Genomic DNA, 26646 nt, shown 5'->3' with positions numbered 1-26646 from the left:
GATTGTGACCTATCAGAATAGCAGTCAAGAAAGGCAAGTTGTGTAGGTGGTGAGGTCTGTACCGGGTGTTCAAGAATAACCTACACATCAGTGGACAGATGTGGAGAGTAGGAATGACCAAGAGCATGACATGACTTGAGTAAAGGAAGATGCTCAGAGGTGAATACAGAGAATGATGTCAGAATACAGAAAGTGATGAATGTTCTGACACGGGGAGTGAAGGGTGGAAATGTTGGAGTGTGGAAGAGTAGATAGAAAAAATAGCCTATATCCGCTTAAATTCTATGGAAATTAGCTTTTGCTCTAGACACAGTTGGGTCTTTAAAAACAAGAAGGATATGATCAAGAGGAGGTGTCTCTGGAGGTGAAGGGTAGACAGACAGTAGGAGGGGAGGCGGGGTCCAAGATAAGACAGATTTTTTTGTTTATTTGCAAAAATTTATTTCTAAGATACAGAGCATTGGTGCAGCAGTAGTGGTAATGGGTGAGAGAGGAGTGAGGGCGGGGAATTGAGAAGAAGGAGCTGTTGAGATTTGGCAACTGAACGCAGAGTCCCAGAAGCTGAACAATGCAGAAAGCTTATCAGGATTCCCAGACGGTGGGGCATTCATATCAACAATGCGAACAAAGAAAAGTGAGAGTCGCAGGTACTCTCTTCCAGGAGGGGCCAGAATATAACTCGTATCAAGCATATTATTTCAGGTGATGATGGAATCATTAGAAAGGAGACATTTAGAGACAGGAGCGGTAGCACAGGAAGCCAGACGTTACATGCAGCTGAGCAGGGTTTTATCTCCAGCATCCAATATGGTCCCCCAAGACCACCAGAAATGATCCTGAGTGCAGACTCAGGAATAAGCATTGCCTCCTCCCTCCACCCCCAACACCCTGAAAAAAAAAAAATGAAAAATTAGCTCTACCAGAAAGATGTCAAGGCAGAAGCTCAAATCAGGTTCTTTTCTTGTTGTGCCTGTGTTATTCAGTAGGTGAGGCTTAGTTAAACAAACAGAAATGCTTGTACATGGTTTGTTGGCGTGACTCTCCATCCTGGCTCTGATGTGTATCCTCTGCTCGGAGTGCTGCTTGTGCCTAGTTCAAGAAACATTAATATATCCATGCTGACTCATACCACTAGTCACTCACACTTGAGCTGACTTAATTAACACAAATTGCAGTGTGGGCATCAAAGTGATGAGCAATCTCCTAAAGGGCCTGTGGTCAATTCCTTTCAGTCAGTCAAGAAAATGTTATGTGAATGAGCTCATATATATGCCTGTAGCATTTATTTCTAGAATTTAAAAACGCTGAGATACATTTTTAAAAATAAAATCATGGAACTGCTTTATGCCACTAACTCATAGAATGATGCCACTAGGCTAACTTATCCATTTCCAATTTTAGTTTCAAGGGAGAATTTTACTATTTTTCACAAGTGGATATGCTCATTATGTCTTCAGAGTCTTCTTTTTCCCTCTGTGTTTTATTTAGGGAGTTGGCTCGGGAAAAGGTTATGCGAGAAGTGAAAGCCTTAGCCAAGCTTGAACATCCAGGAATTGTGAGATACTTCAATGCTTGGTTGGAAACACCGCCAGAGAAGTGGCAGGAAAAAATGGATGAAATCTGGCTGAAGGATGAAAGGTAACATTGCTTCACTTCGACTTGAAAACTTGTCTTTTATTTCTGGCATCTTTTTAGCTTCTACGAACAAGATATCATTTCTTTGATTTTTAGAGCTTTTTTTTCTTTTTAAAGAAAAGTAATAGTAGATTTTCTGTTGTGTTCTCTTTTGTTTTTGTTTTTGGTGCTGAGGGAGGGGGCTGTTCAGCAAGCACCTGGACCCATGTTATCCTCTCCTCATGCTTAAAAAATTTCCCTAGCCGCATGCTCAGTGGCAGATTGATTTAGTTTTTTAGAATATGCCCCCTCCCCGCCCCTGGAAATCTCCCCATGAATTTGAAAAATTTTCAGTAGGTAAAGCTCTGAGTGGGTGATTCACTGGGAGATGTATAGTGTCTCTTCTCAATAAGAAATATTATTTCCTGGGCCGGAGTGATAGCACAGTGGGTAGGGCATTTGCCTTGCACGCAGCGGACCTGGGTTCCAGCTGACCAGGGTTCGATCCCTGGCATCCCATATGGTCCCCAAGCACCGCCAGGAGTAATTTCTGAATGCAGAGCATCACTGGGTGTGACCCAAAAAGTAAAAAAATAAAAAAGAAATATTGTTTCCCTTTGATATCTTTTATATATTTTTTTTAAATCTAATTTAATGTAGTTAATTAGCACTTCAATCTAATTTTGGTTTTAGAAGAGGCCAGGGACACTTGCCACTGGCCATGCTCAGGCTGATTGTACTTGAGGGACACCAAGGCCAGACAGCTACACTGAGAGGTCAGCATGGCCAGAGCCTGAGATTCATGGTGTGGGTAGGGGTCATGTGATGTGGGGATCAAACTCAGGGCCTACACAAGCTAGACCTGTATACTACCACTAAACTTTCTTCCTGACTTTGTCTTCATTTTATCTACTTTCTTAGTTAACAACTTACAACTACTTTTTGTTGGGTTTTTTGTTTCACTTTTTATATAAAGTTGTTCATGATGATTTATTACATTCAATATTTCAACCCCACCACTATTACACCTTCCCATCTCCATTATTTCCCAATTTTCCCAACAACCACCCACGCCCGCCCCAATAGCAGGCCCTAAATAATTTATTTTGTGTTGCTTGCTATGAATAATTTGTTAAAAATGATCAAAAAAGATTTCCTTAAAAGAAAGTATGTGAAGATTGATGTATCTCAGGGCTGGAGCACAGCGTTAGGGCGTTTGCCTTGCATGAGGCCAACCCGGGTTCGATTCCTCCGCCCCTCTTGGAGAGCCCGGCAAGCTACCGAGAGAATCTCGCCTGCATTGCAGAACCTAGCAAGCTACCCGTGGTGTGTTCGATATGCCAAAAACATAACAAGAAGTCTCACGATGGAGACGTTACCGGTGCCCACCCGAGCAAATCGATGAGCAACGGGAAGACAGTGACAGTTATGTATTAAGCCCTTGTATAACAGATTACTAACATGTTGTTACAGGTTGAGCCTTGTGTGCTAATATTTTTTTAAATTATTTTATTTTATTTTTTTATCGAATCACTAATGTGTGCTGATATTTTCTTCATTGAGATTGGTTGCCTTCTACTTTACATTCCATTCAATGTGGCATGCTACTCCTGGTATATCAGTGGTGTCGAGTCTGGGATGTCGTGGTCGTGTGCTCCAGGAATTCTAAAATTTTGAATGGGGTGATACAGCTGGAGTTAAATTTTTAACTGGATGGTGACTTTGAAGTCCAGAAGCATCTAGGTAGCTTGTTGATCTCTTTCAAGATTTAATTATGAGCCTCTGGATCATGGCCAGTTAATGAGCTTATATGGCACCAAAGGCAGTTTGTGGGCATGACAGCCAGGCCCCCAAGAGAATAGGGTGATGGAGGTCAACCATCTCCAACTCTGTGAGACCCTGGAGGTTTCGGTAACAAAACACCTGAGTTTCTGAACAGATTCCTTCGTGGATGAGGCTCATCCTGAACCTGTGGAGTCTGGCCGTGAGCGTTGTGGCGATTGGGTTCTGGAAGTTTTGGGCTGCCAGGGCTCTGCCTGGGCCGGTGGTGGGCTCACCCGCCTCCCTCTGGGATGCCCCGAATATGAGACTCAGACTGGCGCAGGGGTCTGGAGGCATCCTGGCAGCTTTTGACCTCTACCAAGATTTATTTATCAGTCACAACTACTTTTTAAAGTAGCTTAAATCCATTGCAGTTAAAAGTGCAGCACCTAAGGCACCCTGAAGATAATCCCGGTGTTATGAGAAGGAAAGCCCGTACAAAAACAAGTAAATGCGAACACAACGAGGAAGTAGACCAACAGCTGGAGTAAAATTGCTGCCTGAAATTGACTGGGCCCATGTGAGGGTGTTTGTTAGTGTGACATTCTCATGGACACAGAAGCCAAATCATGGCCAGCCCAAACGAAGGGGCCATTGGCCTCAAGGCCCTGTGAACTGTGTGCTGTTTTGCACAAAGGTCTTGGCCACTGTGCTGTGATATGCAGATTATTCTTTCACATATAACATTAGGACTGGAGTGATAGCATAATGGGTAGGGCATTTGCCTTGCATGTGGCTGACCCAGGTTCGATTCCTCTGTCCCTCTCAGAGAGTCCGGCAAGCTATCACGAGTATCCTGCCCGTTCGGCAGAGCCTGGCAAGCTACCATGGCATATTCAATATGCCAGAAGCAGTAACAATAAGTCTCACAATAGAGACGTTACTGGTGCCTGCTCAAGCAAATCGATGAACAATGGGACGACAGTGCTACATAAGTGAACAGTAAACAAAAGCATATATCTGTTAGAAATTGTCATTTTATAACTTGCTTTATTAATAGTTGGATCTGTTTTTCCCCCTGTACCGTGTTGCTGCAGTGACCACGAGGCATCCCACAGTGGTGTAACTTGCACTTGGCCTGGATGCACTGGAGACTGCACACTTTATTGTGGCAACAGGGATATCTGTCTAGGTTTTACTCCACAAGGAGGGTGGGGTTGGGGTTCTAGCTGCCTGTAGGTTGCAGGCTAGTGTCTTGCCTTAGTCTGAAAGGCAGACATTACCACTAGGCTTTCCCTGGGCTTCATCATTGGGACTTTCAACCAGAAGTGTAGGTGTCACTGTGTGGTCAGCACATGCCCGCTCTCATCCGTTTGTGTTTCTCCCACTTTTAGCACAGACTGGCCTCTCAGCTCTCCTAGCCCAATGGATGCGCCATCAGTCAAAATACGCCAAATGGACCCTTTTTCTACAAAGGAACATATTGAAATCATAGCTCCTTCCCCCCGAAGAGGCAGGTCTTTTTCAGTAGGCATCTCCTGCGGGGAGACAAGTTCTTCTGAGAGCCAGTTCTCACCACTGGAATTTTCAGAAACCGACCACGGAGACGTCAGCGAGTCGGTGGATGCAGTGTACAACCTCCAGGACAGTTGCCTTACAGACTGTGATGCGGAAGATGGTACCGTGGATGGCAACGATGAGGGGCACTCCTTTGAACTTTGTCCTTCTGAAACTTCTCCCTACATACGGTCCGGGGAGAGAACCTCGTCTTCTATAGTATTTGAAGATTCTGGCTGCGACAATGCATCCAGTAAAGAACTCAAAACAAACCGACTGCATCTTGGCAACCACTGTGCTAATAAACTTGCTGCTTTGAGGCATTCCACTAGCCAGTCATCCTCTGAACCCACCCTGTCTATTTCTCCACCAAGGCCAACGTCTCTAAGTTTAGATCTCACAAAGAACTCCGCAGAGAAACTCCAGCCCAGTTCCCCAAAGGTGTATCTTTACATCCAGATGCAGCTATGTAGGAAGGAAAACCTCAAAGACTGGATGAACAGTCGTTGCACCATCGAGGAGAGAGAGAGGAGCATGTGTCTGCACATCTTCTTGCAGATCGCAGAGGCAGTGGAGTTTCTGCACAGCAAGGGGCTCATGCACAGGGACCTCAAGGTCTGTATCTGCAGCTCCTTACCCAGGGGCTTCAGTGTGATGTATTATTGATCGACAGCAGCGCTTGCAGTTCCCTTAGCAGAGGAAGAACAGAGGTCTGGGATGGTGGCCTAAATGGGGGCCTGAGATAAAGATAAGAATTCCTCGGGGTCAGAGGAATAGTACAGTAGGTAGTGGGTTTGCCTTGCATGTGGCTGATGGGGTTCAATCCCCAGCATCCCATATGGTTCCCTAAGCTTGCTAGGAGTGATCCCTGAGCACTGCCTGGTGTGGCCCCAAGACAAGAATAAAAACAAGAAATAAGACATCTCATATTGTGAGAAATTTAAGCAAATTATGCATTCTTCTCATAAGTACTTTTCTTTGGTTTGTTTTTGTTTTGTTTGGGGGCCATACCGGGCATGCTCCGGGAATCACTCCTGGCAAGGTTAGCCATTCTCACGCTAGTTTGATTGCATGAAAGGCAAGCAAGCACCTTAGAAGCACCTTAGCCACTATTTATTCTCTCTCTCTCTCTGTGTCTCTCTCTCTCTCCCCTCCCTCCCTCCCTCTCCCCCTCTCTCTCCCTCCCTCCCTTCCTTTGAAAAGTGTCTTGTAGTGGGAGTGTGGGGGGCTCAGATGTAAAGGACAGACCTTGCATGCATGAGACCTGGGTTTTATCCCTAGCACCACATGCAAAAATAATAATAATTTCTGATTTAAAAAAAAAAACATGAACAGATATTCCATATTTTTCCTTTGGCTTCAAGTCACTCTGACATAAGTTCCCTTAGATTCCGAGTGACAGTGACCCCGCTGAAGGAGCAGCCTGGCTCATGTTCACGGCACTCATGAATGTTTTTCAAATTAAAGTAACACATTGATCAGTTTGTCCCAATTTTAATTATTTCTAGGTTTTAAAAGAAATGTCAGTATAGTTTTGTTTCAGGCACCAGAATTGGGACGAGTTATTTTCTTCTAAAAGTGGCAGTAGGTTTCTAAATCTTTAATTCTATTTTAAAAGTTTGGAATAAAGGAACAAGAAATAGAAATAACAGGTGTTTTCCAAAGTAATAGCAATTTCTTTGTTATTACAGATATTGTAACTTCAGTGATTTTTAATGTGGATATTAACTGATCTTTAGGAATTATTCTCTACTGATTGAAAATTTCACAGATGATTTATGTAAATTGGAACGGAAAAGACAGCTCCCAGAGATCAGATAACCCTGAATTAAGCAAGGGCTGATTGACAGTTATTAGACATACAAAATACCAGCTAAATAGGCAGTGTAGTTTTTTTTATTGATAATATTCTGTTTTTATATTAGTAAGATATTGATGAATAATCCTTTAAATATACAGTTTTCTAAAGATTTTTCTCAGATTTGTGCCTACACAAAGTAATTTTAAGGAAATAATTTCCTAAGCCAGAGAAATAATAAAGGGAAAGTCTTGCTTTGCTTGTGACTGTGTTGGCAGCCATCCCAGTTTGAATCCCTAGTCCTGCATATAGCCCCTGGGCACTGCCAGGAGTTATCTTTGAGCACAAGACAAGAATAGCCCCTCACCAGAGAGATGGTAGTGAACCTGGGTGCAGAGCCATAAGTAAGCCCTAAGTACAGCCAGGTATGGCCCCCAAACAAAAAAAAAGCAACAAAAAATAAAATGTATTGGTCCATGTACACCCTAATTTGCCAAGATTTAGGTAAGATCATCAGATGTTTTGACAAGAGCCTAGTTTAAACCCTCCACTCTTGTTCCATTTTCAGATAAAGTCTTTTCCCCCCCTTTTAAAGTCATACTGAGTGTTGCTCAAGGCTTACTCCTGGTTTGCACTCAGAAATTACTTCTGGCAGTGCTTGAGGGACCATATGGGATGCCAGGGATCGAACCCGGGTTGACTGCGTGCAAGCAAATGCCCTAACCCCTGCGCTATCCATCCTGCTCTTTGAAAAGGTCTTACTTAATTCACTGTCTCTGAAAAGTTGCCAGCCCAGCAGTTTTCAAGGCTATATGTTGGGTGTTTTCTCTTTCTTCACTTGGCAGGGAGGGCATTTGGGCCCACACCTGTCTGAGCACAGGCTTATTCCTGGCTCTGCACTCAAGGGTTACTCTTGGCAGGGCTCGGGGACCATATGCAGTTCTGGATATCAAACCGAGGTCAAAGCAAGCATCTTAGCACTGTGCTCTCTCTCCAGACCAGGGCTCCTTGTTTTAAAGCTGTTAGAAGTAATACAGCAGAGCGTGGGAAGAGAGCTCCCTCATGATAGAGTAGAAGTCCTGGGTTCCTTTGACATGGTTCACATTAGGGACACATACTTATCCCTAGATTAGTATCCTGGCCAGGATTTGGAATTATGTTGACTGGTTTCAGGCCCTCAGGCTGCTAACTCAGGATAACTTTCACAGGGTCCAGAAAGGGACATTTCCTAAGTCAGCAGGATGCTTCTGTTGGAAGCTGGAGAAAAACACAAAAATAATCTATCAGTGTTCGGTCAGTAGCAGCTGGCTCTAGAAGATGGAAGAGGGCAGAGGAGATAGAGTCAGCATCAGGGTGGCCTCTTATTATGGCATAGAAGGTCTTTATGGAACAACAGACACAGGCAACTGCAGGTTTTGATTATATGCTACAGTTTGATTACTTGAAGTCAAAATTGTATTTTTGAGCTTAGGAGTAAAATGTTATTTGCCTAGCAGTATTTGAAGCCTGTTGGAATTTGATTTCATGAATTAATTGATTTCCTTTTTGTCTCATTTCAAGGGCTATGATTGGCAGTCATGTTAAGCAGAGATTAGAGAAGACTGTCAGAGGAAGATGATATATTTCACCTAGGGGAATGTTTTTGAGGATCCCAGAAGATATTTGATCAGTGCATCCTTTCAACAGTGTATGAAAGATCAGAATTCAAGCCAGGGGTCTCAGCATATGAAAAGAGGATGTTTAAGATTATAGTTAACAGCACTTGGGGCTGGAGAGATAATACAGTGGGCTAGGCACTTGCCTTGCACGCTGATAACCAGGTTTTGATCCGAGCATCCTCCATGGAGCCTGATCACAGAACTAGGAGTAAGAACAGCTGGGTATGGCCCCAAACAAATGAAAACAGACAGATTATAGTTAAGAGCACATCATCTCTTCATACTTAAAGACCACTCTGTTGTGTTCATTCAGTCAACTGTTAGTTAGCCACCACCCAGCAGGGACTGTGTTGGGTGCTGACACCCGCTCATGAACCACTCTGCCTGCGTCCTACTCTGGGGTCTTTCACAGATGGCTCTTTCCTCTGACTATCTGGGCACCAGCCAGTTTCTTCCCCATCTCTGAGCCTCAGTTTTCATAGCTCTGCAGTAAGGAGATAAGTAAGGTGGTTTTCATAGATCTGAGGTAAGGAGCAGAGGGTGGGAAGAAAACTCCCACTAGCGGAAGTAAGGTGGTGTTACACCTGTTTATAGCAGTAAACTGGCTAAAACACATTGCAAGAGCCATATGTGCCTTTGCTATCATTATTACTGTTGTTATAACCATAATCTAAAAATGTAGAGAAACTTGCTGAGAGAGTCTCAGAATATAGATATGGAGGTCGAATGTGCTGGATGTTAGGAAATGAGAATCTCTGAGGGTTTAAGTAAATTCAGTAAATGCTAAGTAGCTTCCTCTGCAACACTCCCCATCCTGTCACCCGCAGTACTGTCTGGCTTTGAAGAATTTTCTTTATTTTCATATTAGCTCATTTTAAAGAGAAAGATGTCTGATAACAGGCAGTTTCTTATATTTATTTTCTGTCATTTAAATAATTTGCTTCCTTGCCTTTGCCATATCCATCCATCATGCTTTTGTCTGCTTTGTTTTTTCCAGCCTTCCAACATTTTCTTTTCAGTGGATGATGTGGTCAAGGTCGGAGACTTTGGACTCGTGACTGCAATGGACCAAGATGAGGAAGAACAGATGGTTCTGACTCCCATGCCAGCATATGCCAGGCACACAGGACAAGTGGGGACAAAACTGTACATGAGCCCCGAGCAGGTGTGTCTTTTGTTTTTCTTCTGAGTTAGCAATAGTATTGTGGTTAGCAGGACAAGTTAGATATACTGCATAAACCTCCATCCCTCAGCTACATACAATACACAGTAAAGTGAATCTGAATACTGAAAAATGTGTTCGTGTTTCTCAGGCAACACAGCTGAATAAGCACATGAAATGTATTTTCCCTCTACTCCAAGAACCTGACCACAGCCAAAAATTTGTGAAGAGACTTAGAATGCCTTCCTTCCAAACTTAACTCCCATTTGCCTTAAGTGAGCTCATAGGGACTATTTCCAGGACTGTCGCTCTCTGTTTTAAGTCGACTTTCAGATCAAGAAATAGAGGTAGGAGGACTGCAATGTGTTGCCTGTTCAGTCTTCAAAGAAAAAGCAGTGTAAAGCGGCTAGCAAGTGGAACTAAAGAGTGGCATGTTCAACCCTCCTCAGACTGTTGACAATCACAAGCTTAGCCATCCTCCCATCAGTGGTTCTCAGGCTTTTTGGTGTCTAAACCTGTACATGTAAGCACGGGTAAGAACCCAGAGTGGGCTGGAGTGATAGTACAGTGGGTAGGGCACTTGCTTTATACATGCGTTCTAGGTTTAGTTTGTTCCAGGTTCAATCCCTTGGCCCCTTATACAGTTCGTGAGCCTGTCAGGAGTAAGCCCTGAGCACCACCAAGTAAGGGCTAGAGAGAGAGAGCTCAATAGGCTGAAGGCCTGATTTTGGTCCCCAGTTCCGCATGGTCCCCCCACCCCCAGCACCAAGCCAGGAGTAATTCCTAAGCCTTGCGAGATCTTTCTGAGCATTTCCTGCCAGCCCCTCCACATAGAAAGAAAGAAGTTATAAATGTTTTTCCATGATTACAATGCAGTTAAAAACAAAAGGGAGAGGGGCCAGAGCAATAGTACAGCTGGTAGGGTGTTTGCCTTGCACACGGCCAATTCGAGTTCAATTTCTGGCATCCCATATGGCCCCCCAAGCACCACCAGGAGTAATTCTTGAGTGCAGAGTCAGGAGTAACCCCTGAGCATCTCTGGGTGTGACGAAGAAAGAGAAAGAAAAGAAAAAGTATGAAAGGAAAACAGGAAACAAAGGGAAAAAGGAGATTAGGTGTGGTTTTTTTCTTATTTATTTTTATCTTAATTAAATCACCGTAGTACAGTTACAAAGCTTTCATGTTTGAGTTTTGGTCATACAATGATTGAACACCCATCCCTCCACCAGTGCACATTTTCCACCACCCATGTCCCCAATATCTCCCCCACCCCCAACCCAACCTTCCCCCTGCCTCTTGGTTTGCTTATTTTGTTTGTTTGTTTTGGGGGGGTCATACCTGGCAATACTCAGGGGTTACTCCTGGATCTGCATTCAAGAATTAATCCTGGCAGAGCTTGGGGACCATATGGGAAACTGGGGATCAAGTCTGGGTCAAGCCAAGAGTAAGGTAAACACCCTCCGCATGGTACTTCACTCCAGTCCCCTGTGTTGATTGGTTCAAATGTTGGATTGTAAAGCTCTTCATCCTGTTTTGAATGGCTGGGAATTTTTAAAAATTTATTTATTAATTAGTGAGTCACCATGAGGGTACAGTAACAGATTTACACATTTTAATACTTGTGTTTCCCTCATACAATGTTCGAGCACCCCTTCCTCTACCAGTGTCCATTCTCTGCCACCAATGAACCCAGTATCCCTTCCACCTCCCAATCCCATCCCCCCTCCCCCCCACACCCCCTCCATGCCTCTGTGGCAGGGCATTCCCTTTTGTTCTCTCTCTCTCCTTTTGGGTGTTGTGGTCCACAATAGGGGTATTGATCAGCCATCGTGTTTAATCTATAGTCTACTTTCAGCACGCATCTCCCCTCCCGAGCGGGTCCTCCAACCAGAGCTTACTTGATGTTCCCTTCTCTGTCTGAACTGGAATGGCTAAGAATTTAAAACATTCTTTTAAATAACTATTGGGTAAATAGTGAATTAAAAATATGTGTGTAATACATTAAGAAAATAATTTTTTTATTTTATTTATTTATTTTTTGCTTTTTGGGTCACACCCAGCAATGCTCAGGGGGTACTTCTGGCTTTGCACTCAGGAATTACTCCTGGCAGTGCTTGGGGGACCATATGGGATGCCGAGGATCGAACCCGGGTCGGCCGCATGCAAGGCAAACGCCCTACCCGCTGTGCTATCGCTCAGGCCCCAAGAAAATAATTTTTAAAAATATGTAATGTTAGTAGTAAGTCATCAAAGTTCTGTTTGGCAACAAATTGCCTTAAAGGCTTTCAGTGGAGAAGCCCCTCCCTGCCGAAGCGGCTTTAGCATTCTGCCCCACAGGCGGCAGGAGGAGCTGCAAGCTTAGGAACAGCCGCAAAGCTAGAAAACAACGTGAATGGGAGCCGGTTAGAGTTTCAAATAAAAATATATAAGCCACTCTAGTAGGTCAGCTGGAGCAGGAAGAGGCATGGTGACAAATCAAAGAAGTGATTAGAATTTTCAAATTTGCAACAAACTATTATGCTTGGTCAGTCATTGCAACCCGAAGTATCCACGCTATCTTAAGTAGAAAAATCTCACCCACGTCATTGAATCATTGTGATCAAATGATTTTCCAGGGTCTAGTGAAAGGAGAAATTATACCTGTATGGAATATCAAAATTTTTAAATGTATATTTATATCTGTAGGAGAGACTGGAGGGAAGAGGTAGCAAATGGGAGTGGTGACTTACTGACCAGGGGACTTAGAATGATATTTTGTACCTTTCCATGTTTTCTTATTTTTTCTGCCTAGGCACTTATCAAAATTGATAGTAAAAAGTTTTAACTTTTTTTTTTAAATCCTTTTTCAGAAGGCTGGAATGATACCTTTATAATATGAATATTGTGAAAACAAAATTCAGGAGTGAAAGGAAAACTCCCTGGATGCTGGTCAATGAGGAACTGGAGGCTGTGTCCTCCCGGTAATTCCCCAGACCTGTGTGAAATGTGTGACTGACTCTGGCTCCTTGTCAGGGTCTGTCCTTGCAGCCTTTCCCAATTCTCTGAATTATTTTTTTAACACTCCCCCCCCACACCCCCAGTATATAAACTATAAAAATGGGGGTTGGACACAGGCTTCATGGGCTGGAGATACAGGTTTAATCCGGGCAGAGCACAGTCCCCCAGCACAGAGCTCAGCATAACTCAAAATTTTTTAAAAAATCAATAAAAATAAGAGTGTTGCCCATCTCATTTTTTGTTTCACCCCCAAAATACAAAATAATGTCTAGAATTCAGGTGTTGTAAAGATTTGGTGGATGAGGAGACGTGGGTGTCAGTGGAAGGAGAGATGACCTGGTGGTCGTCTTGGCTACTTCATCCACGTGGCTGTGCCAGCTGCATGTCGACTTGTGACTGATGTATGTGTGCATGCGTGTGCACATGTGTATGGTATATGGGCATCTTTGTTGGAGGCAGGAGTTGCCACCTGAGCAAGAGGCTGAAGTGGCAAGTAATATTTGTTACTGTTGAAAATAACTACAAAATCAGGGATAACTAGAAGTTTTGTCACGGTGTGTTGCATTATATAAATGCAGGGGCTAAAAATCAAGTCTAGGAGCTAGGGAGAGCTCAAAGGACTAGAGAGCACTTGAGAGACCTGGGTTAGGTGCCTGGTACCACAGGGTGTACCCCCACCCCCGGACCACCTCCAGTGCACCCCTCTTCCTCTGCCAGCAACATGCAGGGATTAGTCTGAGAACCAATGGATGTACCCCCTCCCTCCTCCCACCAAAAAAACCCCAACAATTTCCCGGGGCTGGGGGTGAGGCTCAGTGATGAAGCACATGCCTTCATGCGTGAGACCGAGGGTTTGATGCAAAATTTTGTAAATGTAAAAATTGCAAAATTTATTAATTACATTTAATTAAATGTTTAAAAAAAATCTCCCAGCATTTTGTAGGTTATATAAATTGTCTTGTTTAAGCCTCATAAGCTATACTAAGATTTTTTTTTTTTTTTTTTTTTGCTTTTTGGGTTACACCCAACGATGCACAGGGGTTACTCCTGCCTTTGAGCTCAGGAATTACTCCTGGCGGTGCTCAGGGGACCATATGGGATGCTGGGAATCGAACCTGGGTTGGCCGTGTGCAAGGCAAACGCCCTACCCGCTGTGCTATTGCTCCAGCCCCTATAGTAAGATCTTTTAAAGGGTTTCTTTTTTTTTAAAGCTCTTAATTTTCTCTCACTCTCTTTGAAGGAGTAAATAGGCAGAGACCACAATTATTTTTGCTTCTGGTTTAATTACTATAAAATACAGACCAAGTTTTAATATTTTGCAGTGATAAAACAATCAACTTAAACTCTGAAAGGTTCTGTTATATTCTGTCCATTTGAAATTTTTTGCTTAGTCCCAATTTTTTAGAAGGTGTTTTATAGAGGTACTCTTTATTGTGTTTATGGTGCTAATTTGTCCTTATAAGTAGGTTTAATAGTGCTTTTCTCAAATATTAATCCAATGTAGGGAACATAAAAGATATCAAAATTATAAAGAATAAGAATCATCTAAAAATCTAAGTGTTCTAAAACAGTGACATAGGTTAGTTTCTTCTCTGTGTGTTTATGTATATATTGTATATTTATAAATACCTTATTTTGGAAAAAATGACTGATTCTAGTTCATAACATTCCAAACACAGTATTAAAATAAGTATTTCTTACATTATTGAAAGTTTCCCCCCTCCCCTTTTTTTATTAGGGAGGGAGGGAGATGAGAGAGAGGGAGAGAGAGAAGGAGAGGAGAGAGAGTTCTCCCATTACTGACAGTCTTTCAACTGCGTAGTTTTCTCTCTATTAAGCAACATTTTTAGTTGGGCATCTTGCTTATAATTTATTGTTAGGAACATCACTGGGGTTAAACCATCCCTATATAAGGTCTCTGTGCATGTTTCCCTCCACCTTAGGGAGCAAGAAATCAAATTAGGACACTTCAGTAGGAATAAACATTTATTCCCAAATTGTATTTCAGGGGATTCCTGTCAGCTCTGTTTTTCTACATATTTTCTTTGAAATACTTCCCAAATCCTGGGGTAAGAGAGAAGGGATGGGGGGTAGGTGGGGGGGGGGGGGTGTAGTAGAATTTCCTCTCTGCTAGCCTAAGCATAGATGCAGATTCCTTTCCCGAGGACCCAGGGGATTGATGGCAAGTGCAGGTCTGAAAAAAAAAAAAAAAAAAACTGGGATGGTTCTCTAATCCCTGGCGGCTCCCTCCAGATCCCCCCAGTTTTGGTGCATTCCCCAGGTGATGTGCTTCTTTGTCCTTTGGTCAGCTGTCAAGTTATGTGCCTGCCTAAAGTAATTTTCACAAATAAAGGGGTTCCTCTGGGTCCCAGGAGGTCACTTTTAATTTGAATGAGGCTTTGTATCATTGAGGAGTAAGGTTGTAATTCATTTGTTCATTTTAACAAGTATTTATGGAGTACCGTCTCTATACTTAGCTCCGTGTTGGATGGTAGCAATACAAAAGAAGCACGTTTCCTTTCCCTCCAGGACTGTATAATCTAGTGGTGAAGAATAAGAAATACACACATGAAAAAAATACAACCAAGAATGCCAAATAGTCCATAATTAAGTGCCATAATGAGGGCTAACCGCAGTTGATTAGTGGTTTGGAGTAATGAAGATTTTCTCATAAAAATGGGTGAGGACTAAGATGATTAGAAATAAGAGATTTGCTGTAGATAGTGGTCCTTTGAAAAACTTCACCTCAGGGGCTGTGGGGCAGCTTTTGGCGGCTCAAACACATTGCAAGGCTCCGGGTTTCTGCCTGGCCTCTCTCACTGATGCATATCTCAGAGCTAGACCCTGGCTTTCCTTCTGTAATGCTGAATGGTTTAATTACCCTGGCTGTGGAGAGTTGGAGGAGAGAGGCTGGAGAGATGATTAACTCTTTGCTAGCATCTTCACACATACAGTTACTTTTAAAATGACTGAAGAAGTGACTAAATCGACTTTGCGATTCAATAAGACCATGTAATCAGTTGTGGTTTCTGGTGAAGCCTTTCCCAATATTTTTTTCTTTCTCTGTGATTTCAGATTCATGGAAACAGCTACTCTCACAAAGTGGACATCTTCTCCTTAGGCCTCATTCTGTTTGAGCTGCTCTACCCATTCGGCACTCAGATGGAGAGAGTCAGGGTAAGTTCCCACGCCTCAAAAAAAAAAAAAAAGCAGAAAAGGAAGTCCAGAATTTACAAAAGAAAGCCTTTTAATTTTTATTATTTCGGTTTTCGAGCCACATCAGCTGTGTTTGGGGCTTTCTCCTGGCTCTGTGCTCAGGGATCACTCCTGGTAAAGCTGGGGATTGAACCCGGGTCAGCTTCATGCAAGGCAAGTGGCTACCTGCTATTCTATTACTCTGGCCCCTAAAAGAAAGCATTTTATCATATATATATGTGTAAATATATATATTTGGAGGGAGGGGGAAGGGGTCACAGCTGGTGGTTCTCAGGGGTTACTTGAAGCACCCCAAGGAAGCTTTTTTAAAAGAAGGATAACCTAGTCTTAATTTCAGAAGACTTAACTGGAAAAGGGAGAGATCCTGTAAACTAAAGATTTGTAAAATGTTTGCTTCCATTTAAAATTTAGTCTTGGGGGCTGGAGCGATAGCACAGCGGGGAGGGTGTTTGCCTTGCACGCGGCCGACCCGGGTTCAAATCCCAGCATCCCATATGGTCCCCTGAGCACCACCAGGAGTAATTCCTGAGTGCAGAGCCAGGAGTAACCCCTGTGCATCGTTGGGTGTGACCCAAAAAGCCAAAAAAATAAATAAATAAATAAATAAATAAATAAATAAATAATAAAATTTAGTCTTCATGGGGCTGGAGCAATAGCACAACGGGTAGGGCATTTGCCTTGCACGCAGCCTACCCAGTTTGATTCCCAGCATCCCATATGGTCCCCTGAGCACTGCCAGGGGTAATTCCTGAGTGCAGAGCCAGGAATAACCCCTGTGCATCGCCGGGTATGACCCAAAAAGAAAAAAAAGAAAAAAAAAGTAGACCTAGGGCCGGAGCGATAGTACAGGGGCTAGGTGATAGTACAGGAGGTAGGCGTTTACCGTAATTCCAGAGCGCAGAGCCAGGAGTAACCCCTGAGCATCACCAGGTGTGACCCACAAAGCCAAAACACAGAAATAAAAAAAAAGTGAAAATAGGCCTGGGTGTGGCTCACTGCTCAAGAAGCAGATACCTTGATGCAGGACCTGGGTTCCCTTCTCATTCTCCACGAACCTGTTCCTGGGTACTTTGGTTTGTTCCAGATCTTACTACTGTAAATAGCACTACAGTGAAGAAAGGAGTGCACACGTTTTAATCTAGCATTCCTGTGTTCTTTGGATAGTTACCTAATGATGGAATTGCTGAATCTTACGGTTTTTTATTTTGGTTTTGTTCTGGGGCCTCACCTGGTGATGTCCAGAGCTTACTGCTGGCTCTGCACTCAGGGATCACTCTAGGCAGTGCTCGGGGGACCATAAGGGGTACAGGGGATCCAACCCAGGTCAGCCACATGCAAAGCACTCTCCCTGCTGTACTATCTCTGCACCCCTTAGCTGGATTTCAGGGCAATTTTGTTTTTACTTTTTTTAGAAACCTCCTTGTTTTACACAGAGATCTCCTTACTGCTTTCCAGTTTACAACTTACCATGGAAGAGGTGTGAAAAAAAACTGAAACAGATTCAGTGATATACACTGTTCAATAAGATACCAGAAATGCCCCAGAAAGCTGGGGTTCAGTGAGCAGTCACCCTTTATCTTGGCCCTGCAAGCACTGACCTAGGCTCTGCGCTCAACCTTGTATGAGTGACCATATAACCCTTCTCTACTGGTCTGGCTTACATTCCTTGTTTCTAGATTTCATGTTTTCCTTTTTTTTCTTGCATGATTCTCATTTTTCTCATGCATGTCCATCAGTTGATTCCCAAGAATCTACAAGAGATCATGCTCACCTATAATTGGTAGATGGGTCAAGTGTCCGTTTTCCTGCAGACCCTCAAGGGCCTGTCTTCTTACTTTATTGCTTTATTCTTTTTTGTCATCATTGCAAAAGCAATATAGGCATTGTACTAAATAGTTTGCCTGAGTTTAAGTGTCAGAAAAACCATATAAGATGAGCCGTGTTACCTTTGTTTTATACATAAGAGAACTGGAACAGAAAGAGTCTAAAGCTGTTCGTGTAAGCAATGAGCTTTTGAAAACGTTGGCTTAGTTAGCTTCAGTTTTATTTAAGTTTTAGAAGAATTGACTTGATTTTCTTCACCTCCCTCCCCCCCCCCACACACACAACGCTAAGAGGTTTAAGGGTTTGAGTTGAGTTACAGTTTTGAGTTGCCTTACACAGTGCCAACTCAAGTTTCATCAAGTTTTCATTGGCATATGGTACCCTGAGTACCACCAGGAGTGATCTCTGGACAGAGCCAGGAGTAAGCCCTGAGCACAGTGAGATATGGAGGGAGGGAGGGAGGGAGGGAGGGAGGGAGGGAGGGAGGGAGGGAGGGAGGGAGGGAGGGAGGGAGAGAGGGAGGGAGGGAGGAAAAGGGGGAGGGAGGGAGGGAGGGATGGGAGAAGGAGAATCTTTTCTAGTATTTGGTGATTTGATGATGTGAATATCTATGCTCAGGGAGCACTTTATATGTACATAATCACATCAGGAAAGCTATTGGTAAGTATTCCATCTATTTAATAACTTTCTTAGTCTGTTAGAGCATCAAAAATATTCTATGTTTAAATAGATTCATATATCAAAATTAACTTAAAGGTAACTAACACCTTTCTTTCTAGATTTTAACTGATGTAAGAAACCTCAAATTTCCACCACTTTTTACTCAGAAATATCCTCGTGAGGTATGTCTATTTCTCATCTTCTTTTTTTTTTTTTTTTTTATTCTTGGGTCACACCTGATTGATGCTCCAGGCTGTGCACTCAGGGGATCATATGGGATGCTAGGGATCGAACCTGGGTCAGAAGCATGCAAGGCAAATGCCCTTCCCACTGTACTATTGCTCTGGCCCTACTTCTCATCATTTATTACCTTGAGGGTTACATTTAGAACATATAGTGCCCTTGGCAAATAATTCATCAGTTTCCTCTTCTAGCAGATGAGGAAGCGAAAGATCTAGAGGAAGGAGACCTGATCCTTTGTTTTGAGGGGGTTACACCTGCTGTGGGCTGGAGCAATAGTACAGCTAGTAGGGCGTTTGCCTTGCACGCGGCCGATCTGGGTTCGATTCCTCCACCCCTCTTGGAGAACTCAGCAAGTTACCGAGAGTATCCAACCCACATGGCAGAGCCTGGCAAGCTACCCATGGCATATTCGATATGCCAGAAATAGTAACAACAAGTCTCACAATGGAGACATTACTGGTGCCCGCTCTAGCAAATGATGAACAACAGGATAACAGTGCTCCAGTACTCCACCTGCTACAGTGCTGCCTACTGGGCTTCATGCTCCACAGTGCCTCCTGTGGCTCTCTGGGGTGCAGGGATGGGAGCTGTGAGAGCTGTGAACTCTGAGCACTTACTTTCGACTTTGCGCTCAGGGCCATTTCTGGGACAATAATGGGGTGCTCAGATCAAATTCAGGTGCTTGCAGGACAAGCTCCTGACCCATGTACTATCTTTCAAGCCCGTGATCTATTTTTAAAGTCAGGTTACGTCTGTATTTCAGAGGATATAATTTATGACGCTTTATTGTATGTTCGAATACATTGAACCTCCAAATGACACGTGTTTATTTGGAGAGGGGAATTATTATTAGCTACTGGTTTAGGGGTCCAGGCTCGGCCTTTAAACATAGACCAATGTTTCTATTTCAGTCTGCAATGGTTCAGGACATGCTGTCTCCTTCACCCACTGAACGGCCGGAAGCGACAGACATCATTGAAAATGCTGTATTTGAGGACTTGGAGTTTCCAGGAAAAACAGTGCTCAGACAGAGATCCCGCTCCTTAAGTTCATCAGGGACAAAACATTCCAGACATCCCAGCTTCTCCCACAGCCCTTTGCCAAGCAGCTTCTCTTAGGCTGGACTCGGTCCCCGTCCGAGTTTCCAGAATCGTGGACTTAAAATTTGGTTTCTTTGCTCACTGTTGTTTCCGGCTACTTTGGCTAAGTTAAAAATAGAACAGAGGTGGGGAGGGGACTTGCCCTAATGTGAATGAGCTTTTGATTTCTGCTCTGCTCAAGGAGAGGACCTGTCTCTTACTTAGGTGTGGTCCGTAATCTTCGTTTGTCTCTTGGGACTGGCTGACCAAGCTTTCTCACCCTCACCTTTTGCCAAGGGAGGTAGAAGCACTCTCTAAAATAGAGAGGAAAACATTAAAGTGGAAATATTTTTATAGTACAGGAGAATGAAAATTCCTACGTGTGGTGACTTTATTGTTCTAGGAATATGCCTCCTGGAGACTTGGTGGTGACTTTGAAACTGATTTTCCAAAAAAGCTGACTCCATTTTTGTCCCTGGTGGGTAAATTTGGAATATGCACTATTTTGGATGAAAAGTAGCACAAATTGCCTAATGTTGTATGTCCATAGCTAGTTTTATAGTGGCTTTTATAGCATTAAGTAGTTTTATCCCTTAGGTTCTAGGGATAGTTCAAGCTTTCCATACTTTTACCTCCAATGAAAGGAAAATGAAGCGTTTTTGGTATAAATTGGTCAAAACTTCTGGTTTGGGAAAGAAAAATGGCCTTAGTAAAAAATGAATTATATATTACAACTAATTTCTTCAATTAATGGACTTTTTAAACCTAATGAAACTTTAAATGTCTTATATGTCATCTAGTAGGTTGGTATTTTTCCAAAACTGATTATAGTTAAGTTTAATCATCTAATTTGCTAACATGTTTTTATTTTTCATTGTAAATATGTTTATTTTTTATTTATAAAAATTCCAAACTCAATCCATTTGGGTTGGTGGTGTACAGAACACACTTAAGTGTGTTAACTATTGTGACTTCTTTCAAGTCTAAATGATTTAATAAAATTTTAAAATATTTATGTGTGACTCTTACTGGGGAGGGTAATTACCTCACAATAATTATTTAAAAAAATTTTTTAAATAGGACCAAATGTCTACTAAAGGTCAGATCTTTATTTTTTTTTTTCTTTTTGGGTCACACCCGGCATTGCTCAGGGGTTACTCCTGGCTTTGCACTCAGGAATTACTCCTGGCAGTGCTCAAAGGATCATATGGGATGCTGGGAATTGAACCAGGTCAGCTGAGTGCAAGGCAAATGCCCCACCCCCTATGCTATCGCTCTAGCCCCAGGTCAGATCTTAAAATCAAGAAATCTTAATCTTTGGGCTGGAGAGATAAAACAGTGGGTAGGGCCTTGCATGTGGCCAACCCAGGTTCAATCCCGGACATCCCATATGGTTCCCAAACCCTCCAAGAGTGGCCTCTGAATGTAGAGAAAGAAATAGGCCCTAAGCACTGCCAGGTGTGGCCCAAAACAAAACAAACAAAGAGAAATCTTATTCTTGGGGACCAGGGAGATAGTACAGTGGCCACATGACTGACCTGGGTTCAATCCCCTGCATCCCATATGATCCCCAAGCACAGAGCCAGGAGTAAGCCTGAGCACTACTGGGTATGGCCCCCAAACAAAACAAAATGATACTAAAAATTTTTAAAAGAAATGTTTTTCTAGTAGCACTCTGCTCTAGAGTTGCTTGGGTCCTTTAGGACATAAATTTCCTTTATTTACGGTGATTCTCTCTCTCCTTCCCTCTCTCTTTCTCCCTCCCTCTTTCTCTCTCCCTCTCTATCCCTACCTCCTTTCCTCCCTCCCTCCCTATCTCTCTCCCTGTCTCTCTCTCACCCCCATCACAGTTTCTGCCTCCTCTCTTTCTTGCTCTTTCTGTCTATTCCTGAAAAATACTACTTACTCCTTAGAATTATTATCCTCCCTCAGTAAAATCTTTATGTCACTGAAAAAGAAATACCTTTCCCAGACAGATAGAAAAGAGATTAAGGTGCTTGCCTTGCTTGTGGCCACCCCATATGGTCTCCCTAAGCATAGAGCCAAGATTATTCCCTAAGCACTTTGGGTATGACCCCAAACCAAAGAAATCTTATCCCAAACAGGTAACTTCTGTTGTTTCCCAAAGATTTGACAAGACCAAGTCTCAGAGTTTTATGGAATCATCATTGGGAAGATATTTGCTCAGTTTCCCCTCTATCCGGGAACTGAGAGCAGAGAGGACCGTGCGTTAAGGGAGACCTCACGGACTTCACGTGTGTCAGGTACAGGCACGTGGCCTGCTGGGCTGACCAGCAGCAAGGTAGAGAGACACACCCTTTCAGGGCCAAAAGTCATATCTGGGTCAGAGAGGTAGTACAGGGGTGAAGACACTTCCCACCTACTTCCCACTTCCTTTTGCTTCCTTTAATAGTCAGAGAAAAGGAGGTGTTGCCCACTTTGGCAATCATTGCCACAATGATTCTAGAGAAGATAGAGGAGGTGGTTTGGGGACATCACTTTTCAAAGTATGCTTGGGGCTGGAGCAATAGCACAGCGGGTAGGGCGTTTGCCTTGTACTCGACAGACCTGGGTTCGAATCCCAGCATCCCACATGGTCCCCCGAGCACTGCCAGGAGTAATTCCTGAGTGAATGAGCCAGAAGTAACCCCGGTGCATCGCCGGGTGTGACCCAAAAAACAAACAAAAAAAGAAAGTGATGCTTTCCCAGTTTTAATAATATAGTGGGGAAGGCATTAGGGTTTTTTTTTTTTAAGTAAGCAAGTGTTATTCCATTTCTCAAAGAAGGGGCAACAATAATAATGTTCAGTCTGGTCAGCTGTCAGAGAGAAAGTCAAAGTCTCCACTAGTCGACTCATTCATTAACTAGCTTCTCGCTAGATTCTCTCTCTGCAACTATGGTAGCTGCCGCTAGGTGGCTCACTTTCTCCTTTTCCTGCCAAGCAAGGAATAAAACATTCTTCCACTTTCTTACACACAACACACAAATGGGTCCATGGGTAACTGGCCCAAATATACCAGAAATAGTAAAAACTCAAGGTTATACACCTCAAAAAAATTTTTTTGCAGTGAGCTGCACTTAAACTCTTCATGTGGACAATGGTTTAAAGCCATAGGCCAAGGGTGTGTCTCAGTAAAACGTGTACCCTACATGCATGAGAGCCTGGGTTTGATCACTGGCACCTGGAAACAGGTGATAAGAAAAATAGCACTGTCATCCCGTTGTTCATCGATTTGCTCAAGCGGGCACCAGTAACATCTCCATTGTGAGACTTGTTACTGTTTTTGGCATATCGAATACGCCACGGGTAGTTTGCTGGGCTCTTCAAGAGGGACAGAACACTTGAGCCCAGGTCAGCCTCGTGCTAGGCAAACACCCTACCTGCTGTGCTGTCGCTCCAGCCCATTATTTCCAGATAAGAAAATAGAACAGTAAAAATAGGAGTAGTATGTGCTGGGCTACTCCCAACAGTGCCAGCACCCTTGGTCCCTCACCTTACACCCCACTCTGAAGCACACAACTTCCTTTCCGCTTCCCCCATGCTCAGCTAGGATCTGCACAGGGAACAGCAGACACAGAGGCTTCAGGGGAAAGGGGCTAGAAAGATCACTTGAACGATGGGAGCAGCAAGAAACGGATAAATTTGGGTTGGGAAGAGAGCACAGTGGGGAGGGCGCTTATCTTGCATGCAGGCCACCCATGTGAGATTCCCCTCTACCCCCAAATGGTCCCCTGAGCTCTGCCAGGAGAGATCCCTGAATACAGTGCCAGAAGTGAACCCTGATCACTGCCAGGTGTGGCCCCCAAACCAAAAGAAAAATAAAAGAAACGAATGGGGGCTGGAGAGATAGTACAGCGGGTAGGGTGCTTGCCTTGTATGTGGCCAACCTTGGTTCAATCCCTGGCACCCTGTATAGTCCCCTGAGCTCACCAGGAGTGAATAGTAGCATTGTGAACAAATGGAGCTGCTCCTTTCTGTGTTGAAGTATTTTCACAGGCATCTCTGTTTCTCTGTCATCTCATTGCTCATCAATTTGCTTGAGTAGGCACCAATAACGACTCCATTGTGGGACTTCTTGTTACTGTTTTTGGCAGGTCAAATACACCACAGGTAGCTTGCCAGGCTCTACCATGTGGGCAAGATACTCTCGGTAGCTTGCCAGGCTTTCTGAGAGGGTTTCAGAGGCAAAAAGGTTAAAAATACCCAGACCTGGCTCCACACTGGTTCTTTCTCAGAGTAGAGTTTGGGGGAGCAGGAGGGAGACACTATTACTTTCATCTTTGCATTATTTGACTTCATCCAGAGAATGTATGACATTTTGGACAACTAATATTAAATTGATTAAATAAGCAAAAGGAAGCCAGTGCACAGCATTTTCAAGAGTGTAATGGTCTCATCTTTGTATTCTGCTTCATAGTTCACCAGGATTGAATGTGGTTTCATAACTTCTGCAGCCCCATAGTTTCATTGCTATCTTTCAATGAGGAGATAATACAATTATTAAAATAGCTACAGTTAGGGGCTGGAGAGATAGCACAGCAAGTAGGGCATTTGCTTTGCACGCAGCTGACCCAGGTTCGATTCCCAGCATCCCATATGGTTCCCCCAAGCACTGCTGGGAGTAATTCCTGAGTGCAGAGCCAGGGGTAACCCTGTGCATCGCCAGGTGTGACCCAAAAAGCAAATACACACACACACACACACACACACACACACACACACACAGTTATATAACAGGGAGTTTGTTATCCCACCACCTACTCTGTACCCCCCCCCCAGCAAAGCAATTCTCACTTCTCTGAATTCCCTTCAAATCAGAAAGTATTTGTGTGTGTGTGTGTGTGTGTGTGTGTGTGTGTGTGTGTGTGTAAGGGGGTTGGTGTTGAGCACTCCTGGTAGTGCTCAGGGCCTATTCCCAATAATTCACAGGAATCTTTCCTAGTAGGGGTCAGGGGACCATATGGAGTACTTACAGGCAGCATGCGAGGTAAGCACCTTACCTGCTGTACTCCAGTCCCCAGAAGGTACTTTAGGAGTGACAGGTTATGAAGCTTCACTGGGCTTTGGAATCACAGACTGCTTATTGTAATTTCCCTTGAGGTCTTTAATCTGTTTCCTTAACAAGTAACATGCTGTGAAGACTCAGTGACAAGATTCTGGCCAATAAGCAGAGGCTTAAAATGAAATCATAGCCTCTGTTTCTTCGGATCTGAAATGAGCCTAATCAGTCTAAATCAGTCACAATCGGTCTAAAACGAGCATTTTAGTTATCAAGTTATAGTGAAGATTATGGGTTAAAGGGTCATACAATGGGGCAGAGGTAAGGCGCATGCCTTGCAGGTAGCCTACCTGGATTCTATCCCTGACAACACATAGGGTCCCCTGAACACCGCCAGGAGTGATGCTTGAGCACAAAGCCAGGAGTAACCCCAAATCACCGCTGCGTGTAGCCTCCAACCCCCTCACCGAGCCCCCGCCAAAGTAATCAGATCCAGAATATAAGCAAACTCATGAGTATAGTACAGTTGGGGAGCAGTTCTAGAAAGAGACAACCTCTGGCTATAACTGAGATGCTGAAGGAGCAGAAGAGAAGGAAACCGGAGGGGGCCAGTTACATAGTTGAAATAGTAGCACATGAAAGTGCGTTTCTGCAAAAAAGGCAAACACTTGAATATGCATATGATTAAGAGTTAGCTCTGGAATGTGATTTCTTAAAGGATAACGTTTTACGGAAATATGAAGGGATGGTTATCAAAGCAATTTAGAAACCTCCTTTGTTATTCTGAGGGGTGTGGACTGCCTCGTGGGCCGGCAGAGGAGTTGGGGAGCGGTGGGAATTCCTTTCTTCCAAGTCTTTGACCCTATCCTACAGGTCAACCGAGTAGCAGGCAAGTCTCCCACTTTGGGCTCTGTGGGGAGCCGGGGCGCAGCGTGGCCAGAGGGTTCGGAGATCAAAGACAAGCGGACGATTCTCTGGCTGGGGGAGGGGAATGGGGCGCTCCAGGGAGCGGCGCCAGGAACCGGTGCAAAGAGCAGGAGAGTGGAAGAGCTCGTGCTGGCCACTAGGGGGCAACAGAACACCGAGGAAAGGCTGCGACTCCCTGGCCCGGCCACTTGTTACCCCGCAAGGACCTTGGGTTTGGGGAGACACCATGTCTCCCAGTTCGTGCAGCAGACCATCCATTTGTGGGGCAGGTGCAAGAGGGCGAGGTGGACGGACGAGAGAGATGGAGATGTAGAGTTGGACGGAGGAGAGGCGGACCCCGTGGAGAAGGAGCTGGCCGGTCCTCACCACCACTAGGCGCTGACCTGGGCACCTTGGGGTTTCTGGAAGCCCTTCTCAAGACCAAGTCTTGTTCTAGCTACTGTACATTCATGAGAACACCGTGGGGAACACGGTAGCCCCCTTTTAATAGAGGAGCAAACTGAAGCTGACCCGTCTAAAGATTGGCCCCTTTGGAGCATAATCACCGGTGAATTGTATCTTTTACCCGTGACAGTGCTGGGGGCAGAACCTAGGGTATCCTGCTTACAAGGCACTTGCAAGCCTAAACCACACCCCCGACAATGAATTGTAAATATATATATATTTTTTATTTTTTTATTTATTTTGTTTTGTTTTGTTTTTTGGGGTCACACCTGGCTATGTACAGGGGTTACTCCTGGCTCTGCATTCAGGAATCACCCCTGGCGGTGCTCAGGGGACCATATGGGATGCTGGGATTTGAACCCGGGTGGGCCGAGTGCAAGGCAAACGCCCTACCCGCTATGCTATCACTCCAGCCCTATATATATATTTTAAAACAAGGGAAAACAGGCAGTAAAAAAACAGGAGAGAGAGGAGGGTTAAGGCACCTGTTTGCATGCGTGAACTGATGGGGGTTCAGTCCCTGGCACCACATAGGGTCAGGGAGTCCCACTAGACGTGACCCCTCAGCACAGAGTCAGGGACAAGTTTTGAGCATGGCGGGGTGTGCCCCCCCAAAAAAAACAAAGAAGGCATCTAAAATTACTCAATGGGCTAAACATGTCTTTTTTTCTCTCTTTTTAATTGAATTAAAAATTAAAAAACGAA

The 26646-nt window shown here is 43.9% G+C and overlaps 1 protein-coding gene across 2 annotated transcripts in view; it reads left to right on the top strand.

Annotated features, from left to right (window-relative positions):
- Nucleotides 1–20582, top strand: part of EIF2AK3 (eukaryotic translation initiation factor 2 alpha kinase 3) — a 73850-nt gene extending 53268 nt beyond the window's left edge. For both annotated transcript variants that reach the window (XM_055122621.1, XM_055122622.1), the window contains exons 12-17: nucleotides 1489–1638; nucleotides 4770–5547; nucleotides 9386–9553; nucleotides 15623–15724; nucleotides 18367–18429; nucleotides 19402–20582. In XM_055122621.1, coding sequence (XP_054978596.1) covers nucleotides 1489–1638; nucleotides 4770–5547; nucleotides 9386–9553; nucleotides 15623–15724; nucleotides 18367–18429; nucleotides 19402–19608 — 1468 coding nt within the window. In that variant the 3' untranslated portion in view covers nucleotides 19609–20582. The remainder of the gene's footprint in view (nucleotides 1–1488; nucleotides 1639–4769; nucleotides 5548–9385; nucleotides 9554–15622; nucleotides 15725–18366; nucleotides 18430–19401) is intronic.
- The last annotated feature ends 6064 nt before the right edge of the window (nucleotides 20583–26646 follow it).

Source organism: Sorex araneus, chromosome X (assembly GCF_027595985.1).
Source record: "Sorex araneus isolate mSorAra2 chromosome X, mSorAra2.pri, whole genome shotgun sequence".
Classification (NCBI taxonomy): domain Eukaryota; kingdom Metazoa; phylum Chordata; class Mammalia; order Eulipotyphla; family Soricidae; genus Sorex; species Sorex araneus.
The sequence above is the reverse complement of the archived record's forward strand: the minus strand, read 5'-3'. Positions and strand labels throughout refer to the sequence as shown.